At 42.9% G+C, this 7,925-nt stretch overlaps 1 protein-coding gene across 1 annotated transcript; it reads right to left on the reverse strand.

Moving 5' to 3' along the window:
* Positions 1 to 298: 298 nt before the first annotated feature.
* Positions 299 to 7,666, reverse strand: TAGLN (transgelin). The gene is made up of 5 exons (XM_072155728.1): positions 7,515 to 7,666; positions 5,509 to 5,703; positions 4,754 to 4,931; positions 964 to 1,066; positions 299 to 878 (listed from the first exon to the last, which is right to left on the reverse strand). Exons 2-5 carry the CDS (start codon positions 5,689 to 5,691, stop codon positions 734 to 736), a joined length of 609 nt encoding a protein of 202 aa, XP_072011829.1. The 5' UTR covers positions 5,692 to 5,703; positions 7,515 to 7,666; the 3' UTR covers positions 299 to 733.
* Between the last annotated feature and the right edge of the window lie 259 nt (positions 7,667 to 7,925).

The following is a 7,925-nucleotide window of genomic DNA, read 5'->3' on the forward strand; positions in this document are numbered from 1 at the left end:
ATAATCTTCATCTTCATATATAATATATTTATTTTTGGGAAATATTTTTACATTTAGAAATAAAACCCAGATGCAATCAGATAAAAGAATTTTTATTTTGATCAAAAATAAAAGATTAAAAAAACTCATCTTAATAAACACTGATTTCTTGAACATTTCCTTGGTAAGCAGATTAACCTCTTTACTGCTGCATCGTAGTGATTAGTACGGAGCTACAGAGCAGAAAGTAAGACCATGCAGAATATAGAAATGAGCGGAGCATTGCAGGCCAAAAACTTGCGGTTTGGGGGGGGGGGGGGGGGGTTTACGGCAAAGAATAGAAGCAACAGAGAAAGAAGACTTTTTCTGCATCTGAACTATGTCTCTAAGGGTTGACTGTGCTCCTTGTCATGCAGGTCAAGGCGGGGGATGAAGCATTTGGTTGCCATATGGTATTAAAATAAGTGAGGATTCTCTGGATTTGTGTAAATTCGGCCCAATGAAGTGGTTATAGATCGGATCTACGGATGCATGTGCTGTTAATTGGATTTAAAAAAACAGGACAATGTGGAAATCGAACGTTTTCCATCCATTCTTTTACTACATGTACTTGGACGGGATGTATCTGACGGCTTCTGCCATGGAATGTGATGCATAGGGAGCTGGAAATTGTGTACTGTTATACCCTTACACTGCTGTATAATACTCAAGGACTCTTCCAGGAGTGAAGAGGTTAACCCTTCCGGACTCGAATTTAACTGATGATCTGTCTTGGGCGCCCATAGCCTGTCATGCCAGCCTGGGAGGCCCCCTGGTTGCTGCCCATCTGCAAACCAATCACATGCTTTCCTTGTTTCAGTTTATCATCGGAGAAGTCCCGCTTGTGCTCCTGGGCTTTCCTGGGTAAACAGATGGGAAGGGGTTAATGCGGTTACATTGCACTGGTAGGTTATATGTGCTGTAATGGACTCGGATGCCACTTACTTCATGAACCAGGATGGGTCTCCTTGGTATTGGCCATCGTTTTTCGTCACTGCAATACTCCCAAGAGCCACTATTGTCCTCTGCACGGCAGCCAGATCTTTTCCTATGGATAAGATGGAGGTAACTTGTCAAATATAGGGATACCCCTAGTGAGGCCACCAACCTAAATCTCCATAACGAAGACTGATGGTATACACATATAATATAATTTATAGAGGAACTGAAAATGTGTCAATGGGTTGGTCATGGCGGCTTTCTATAATGTATTCCCTCTGGTATTGGATTGGGAGTTCAACCTTTTGGGTTAAATTTTACATTTAGAATCTGCGGCAATAATTTAAACCTGTAGCTAATGCAAGATTATTCTTGATACAGAGCAAGATTCGCTGTGTCCTGATTGGCCAGGAGCTTTTGAGCGGGAAAACTGTTCATATTAAAAGGCTTTACCTCAGGTGGTACATTACAAGATCAAAAATACCAACTCATTTCCCAACTTATTTTCCAAGTGTTAATAGTGGGTTGTCCCCTATTTATGGATGGACTGGGTATATTTATATTCTTTGTTGGACTGGGGTTCCTCGGACCCATCAAATAAAATTATTCACCATCAACCATTTGAAAACGCATCAGTTTTTGACAGGTTTTACCAATTATCTTAATTAAAACTGGTCAGAAACAGATGCGTTTTTCAACGTATGCGTTTTTTGGCGGACTGCTTAAAGGGGTTGTCCGAGTTTAAAAAAATATATATATATGTGGCCGGGAGCGGGCTGACAATAAAGCTGTACTTACCTCCCGGTGCCCTCCCGTATCCAGCACTGCTGTCGCTCCGGTCCGGGGGCCATGTAAACAAACATGGCCGCCGGAGCAGCGCTGCATTCAGCTTCCGGCCGGCCATGGCCGGGTACGCCTATCCGTCCCTATACACAGCATTGTGTATGGGGACCGGAAGGTTGTCGCATCCGGCCGGAAGCTGAATGCAGCGGTGCTCCGGCGGCCATGTTTGTTTACATGGCCCCCGGACCGGAGCGACAGCAGCGCTGGATACGGGAGGGCACCGGGAGGTAAGTACAGCTTTGTTTTAGTCAGCCCGCTCCCGGCCACATATATATTTTTTTTTAAACTCGGACAACCCCTTTAATAACGGGCCAAATGCGTGTTGAAAACGCCACGTGTGCCATCACCCTTAGGGAATAAACCCTAGTAGACTCCACATTCAGTTGTCTAATGCTGGTGCCCCATTGTTGGGTTTGTGTTGGGACCAGCCGGAGGATTCTATGATTCTCTGGTTGGGCAGTCCGATACTGTTTATACTAGACAATCTAATTGTCATATTTAGCTGCAGTTTTTCAACTTCATTTATATATAGCTTTAGCTTTTATATTTATTTTATGTTATTAGCCACCCAGCACTATGTACTGCAACCCAATATTATAGAGATAATATTTCTGGGTAGTTAAAGTGTTTATGACACCATCTCTTGAGGTCTAGAGGAGCTATAGGGTTAAATGAACATCCCTTTAATTCTAGGGTAGAGAATAATAGGGTGAATGTACATAACACTGATGATCCAGGCTAGCGTCATTACTAAAAAAAAAAAGAAAAGGTAGAACTCATTGCAAAATTGTGGTTGTGTCCCCCTCCATGTAAGCATGAACATCAAAGGGTGAAATGCACATCATTCCATGTCTGTGGCCTAAGGGTGCCCATAATTCACATGAGTTCAGAAGTGTGAACTGGCACTAATTAAACAATTGGAAGAACAGGAGCAGCCTGAGAACTAGTAGTAATTTACATGGAGCAATGCTGTCTTCTTGACTGCCAGGGGCGTAACTTTAGGGGGTGCAGAGGTTGCGGTCGCACCTGGGCCCAAGAGATTTAGGGGGCCCTTATGGTGTCACTTTCCCATATGAGAAGACTATTACTATAAACCATACATTCTAGTCGGGGGCCTGGCACAGACTTTGCACTGGGGCCCATCAGCTTCTAGTTACGCCACTGTTGACTGCCCTAAACGTGAAGAAATTACCGGCAAAGGTAATCGCCACACCCATTATCTGGGAAGTAAATCGGTTTCAGGAGTGTTCCTGTTTTAGCAAATATGTATTATTGTTTGTGTAAGGAAAAATTATCCAATTTTCCAATATACTTTCGGTACCAATTCCTCAGGGTTTTCTAGATCTCTGCTTGCTGTCATTTTATAGGAAGCTTCTATGTTTACTTCCAGTGGATGAAAAACGTTCGCTGGTCATGTGATGTCACACAGGTGCATGGCTCATTATATCACACAGCTCTGATTACTCTCTGTGATATAAGGAGCCGTGAAACCTGTGTGACTTCACATGACCAGGGACTGTTTTTTATCCACAGGAAGTAAACATAGAAGCTTCCTATAGAAAGACAGCAAGCAGAGATCTAGAAAAACGTGAGGAATTTATACCGAATGTATATGGAAAAATTAGATAACTTTTCATTACACAGACCGTATCAATTATTCACTGTAAGTGGACAACCCTTTGAAGTCTAGGGCAGTAAAGGAGTTAAACTTTCTGTACCCTAGGAAGAGACGCTGACCATAATTGTTAAAATTCATGTGGTATGTCATAGAGATATGGTTTATATCTAAATCTCCATCGTAGCACAGGGACTATAGGTGAAATATATCAGAACTGTCTGAGAGGAAAACTGTTGTAGTTGTTCATGGCAACCAATCAGAGCTCAGCTTTCATTTTCTCACCTCTGTTTATAAAATGAAAGCTGACCTCTGACTGGTTGCCATGAGCAATTGGAACAGTTCTGCTCTCAGACACTTCTAATAAGGCGGGCGGCAAACGTGGCGTTTTGAACCAGTTTTTGGGCAGTTTTTAAGCAGTCTGTTAAAAAACGCATTAGTTTTTGACCCGTTTTAATTAAGATAATTGGTAAAACCAGTCAAAAACAGATGGTTAAAAACGGCCCAAAAACGGGTTCAAAACGCCACATGTGCCGCCGGCCTAAGTCTCCACCATCCTATGTCCCCAATGATAACAAATAGGTTGACTATCGGGTCATGCTGACGCCCCCCCCCTGCAAGGCTATTGTGCTGCTTTCAGACACAGAACTACTGATCTTTCATTCTCGCGATCAATAATCAGTTTATACGAATACAAATTACCTCACACTTACAATAAAATTTACCATATAAAAAATTAATTTACACACATTCTAAAATTACTGCCTGTGTTAAAGAGATTAGAAAAATATCTAATTATAATGGAGTGATTGACATAAGCTGCAACACCACACACAATCTGTAGACAGGTATGGTGCTATTTTGGTCAGAGAGCAGCCATGTTTTTCTATCCTTAGGAACCCTTTACGGTTCAGGGCGCGTGCACACGTTGCGTTTTGGTTGCGTTTTCTTTGCGTTTGAAACGCATTACAACAGCTGATGAGAGGTAATTTGCCTAATTACATTACCGTGTATGTTTGTTAACGCAATGTTAACAGTGAGGTAATTAGGCAAATCACCTCTCCTCAGCTGTTGTATATGCAATTCAAACGCAATTCAAACGCAGGTCAAAACGCAACGTGTGTACGCGCTCTCACTGTTTCATTAGCATGATGATGCACACAAAACCCTAAAATCTGTCCATGGAAGGTGACCAAGGAAACAAAACAAACCCTTGGTGCCAAAGGGGCACCCATTTTTGCAAAATCACGTGAACAGTGGGCACCAGGGTGGATGTGGCCATGGTTGTATAAAGTATTGGAAATGTAGGTTTATATGACCATATATTCTGCCGTTTACCTTCATACAGGTCTACGGTTTGGAAAATATCTGTTTTCGCTACTCCATAGTCCTCAGACGCCTTCAAGAACTGTGCCACCTGCTCCATCTGCTTGAAGACCATGCTGGGAGGAGGCTCGGGGATCTTCACAGGTGGGGATCCTTTAGGATATAGGCTGTTAATCATTTTGGAAAGGACCTGAAGAGGAGAAGGAGATTTGGTGTGAACCCATTCTGACCCTGCATTGGGATTGTAACTCAAATTGCAGTTAATGGAGCTGAGCTGTAGTACCAGACAACCCCCACAGACAGGAGGGGCGCTGTTTCATTGGAATAAGCCAATATGTTTTCCCTGTCCTAGTAAATACCCTTTAAGGAGAACAGCATTGTAGACAACTAACGCTAACCAAAGACAATTAACTTGCCACCACATTTTACCCAACCAAACTACTAGTCCCCTCAGGTAGAGTATGAAATGCCCTTTGGAGGAGATTTTTTATAGGTTAGCGGGTGAGATTTCACATAAAAGAGGAAATTCTACAAAGTCAGGAAAATATGACTCTTCTCACATCATCTTCACATGAGATGAGTCAAGTTTAGTGGTTGCAGGGGAGGAAGGGAGATGATGTGGAGTCCTGCTGTCCTTGTCTAGCTGCTGAGAATCCTTCTTATTCCCCCTCCCCTCTCAGTAGAGCTTCTATCTCTGAATAAGACCTATTTTAGGAGGGTAGCATATGCATATTAGGTGTAACACATCATGGCTGGTCATTCCTCACCACTCCATTCTTTAACCACTGCTGGAATCCGTATCTTCCGGGCTCGGGTGGTTCTCCGACCTCTGACCCACCCTGTAACTTAATCCATTGGACTAGGCGAGGCTCCAGCTCTTCATCATACTTCTTCTCTATGCGAGACTGGACATCGCGGCTCATACCGTAGGATGGACCTTTGTTGGCCATGGCTGCTAGGACCTGAATGTACAAAAAAATTATCTAGTATCGTATACAACAGTATTATATAATATTCCAATATTCCAGCCTTTTTGAGGGTTTTTGGACATTTCAGAGCAAAATAAAGTTCTGTAAAATCTGAACCTTTAAATGTCTGATAGGGAAATATCAGGGATATGTTTTACCCAAAACGGATTACACTGATGTTCTACGTATATACACAAATATAGTTCCCCTGGAAGGAGTCTTATCTTCTATGGGTGGCAACTAGCGGTGACTGACAGCATCTTCAGTGTTTGTCACCCAGGCAATGCTAACTGATAGGACAGAAAAATATTTTTAAAAAGACATAAAGGTTGACCCACGCTTCATAGTCCAGTGATTGGCCCAGTTCAGTTATTGACTGTCTTGTGTGCACATACCAAAAGCTGTTATGTACTGTGTAGGGCCGCCCACTGGACTCCTAAGCAGACAACCTGCTCAAATTCTAATCAATTAATGACAAGTTAGAGCCATTTCACACCAGTTATTTCTGCAGTTTTTGCATCCGATGCAGAGACTACATAAAAATAACATATCATTTTTTTTAAAAATGCCGCTTCTTTATGTGCTCCACCACTCCTGATGAAAACAACTGTTACAAGTGTTAAGAAGTTATCTGACCTTTATAATGACTTTCTCTCCTGCTCTATAACATGCTGCATACAGAGGGGACACTATGTACAACCTGCTTGGCTGCCCCTGCTCTAAAAAATACTGCCATGGAGATAGGACTCTATGTACCATCTGCTCAGCTCTCCCTGCTCTATAACTTGCTGCCTGCAGCTAGGACATTGTGTACCACCTGGCCAGCTTCTCCTGCTCTATTACATGCTTCATTTAGATAGGACACTATGTACAATCTGCTCTGCTCCTCCTGCTCTATAACATACTGCCTGTAGCTAGGTCACTATGTTTAATCTGCTCACCTTCTCCTGCTCTACAACATGCTTCCTGTAGATGGGACACTGTATACTCTGTTCTATAACATGCTGCCTGCAGATAAAACGCTAAATATAATATGCTCAGCTCCTCCTGCTATATAACATGCTGCCTACAGATAGGATACTATATACAATTCACTCAGCTCCTCCTGCTGTATAACATGGTGTTTTGTGATTTTCTTTTTAGTGTGATGGGTTTCCTTTAAAAGCAAACCTAGATGCCAACTCCAAAGTAAGCTGGAACAGTGTCCCTGTTGCCTGTCTCACAATATTGTAAGAAATAGGTGTAGGTGCCCTTTAATAAACATAATGCAAAGTTTCCTTACAATGACAGTAGCAAAATGTTTTGTCTGAACTCTAATTCACGCGTCAGCTCCAATTATGGAGACTAAATCCCAAGCCAAGTCCCCTCCACCTCTGCCCATGGAGTCTCATTGGCCTACGTGATGCTCTTCCATGTGTTTACATTGGTCTCACTCCATAAAAAAATAGGAACTTGCGAGAGATCTGGCAAGTTTCTGCAATAAATTCCCAGAGAACGTCAAACACGAGGAAACATTCCAGTCTGATTTCTTCCCTTATTTAGAATGATATTATAGCAGGCGGCATGGGTATTGCCAGGCAGAGAATATCCCACATATCTTTAGTCCTATAGGTGACAGGGGTCATATGGGATATATGACATCCTACCTGGATGGCACTTGTCTGCCAGAGCTTGCTGGGACTTACAGTTCCACAAATACCCAATACATAAGCGTCTTATCTATGTATCATCCTACATCATTCACATATACAGAGACCCCCTTTATCACTCTAATCCTAAACCCCCAGCCCAAACCCCAAACTCACAGATTGTTACTGGATGATGGTGTCTCCCTCCAGGATGCAAAGTACTGACTGAGCGAGGAGAAGGATGGGGAGATAAAAGTCCTCTCCTAGTTCTACAAGTAAAGTGGGGGGGGAGTATCGTCCCACCTTCCCCTCCCGACTCTGATCTTCCCAACTCCATATTAGGGGAAGGTCTGACTGAACTGCTGGGTTTGGGGGTCTGAACACATTCCCTGGATACCTAAAGGATGCGGGAAAGGGGAAGAGATTGTCACTGAACAGGAGGGGGGAAATCTCCCTCCAGCAAATCCTTTTATAGACTCAATTCGGGGGCAATGGTTCCCAGATAAACCCTTTACCCTTTACACTGGGATGACGCTATCCTGGAGGTAGTTTGCTGGTTTTATTCGCCCCAGCTGAAAATGTCAAACT

This window comes from Engystomops pustulosus, chromosome 6 (genome assembly GCF_040894005.1).
Source record: "Engystomops pustulosus chromosome 6, aEngPut4.maternal, whole genome shotgun sequence".
Taxonomy (NCBI): domain Eukaryota; kingdom Metazoa; phylum Chordata; class Amphibia; order Anura; family Leptodactylidae; genus Engystomops; species Engystomops pustulosus.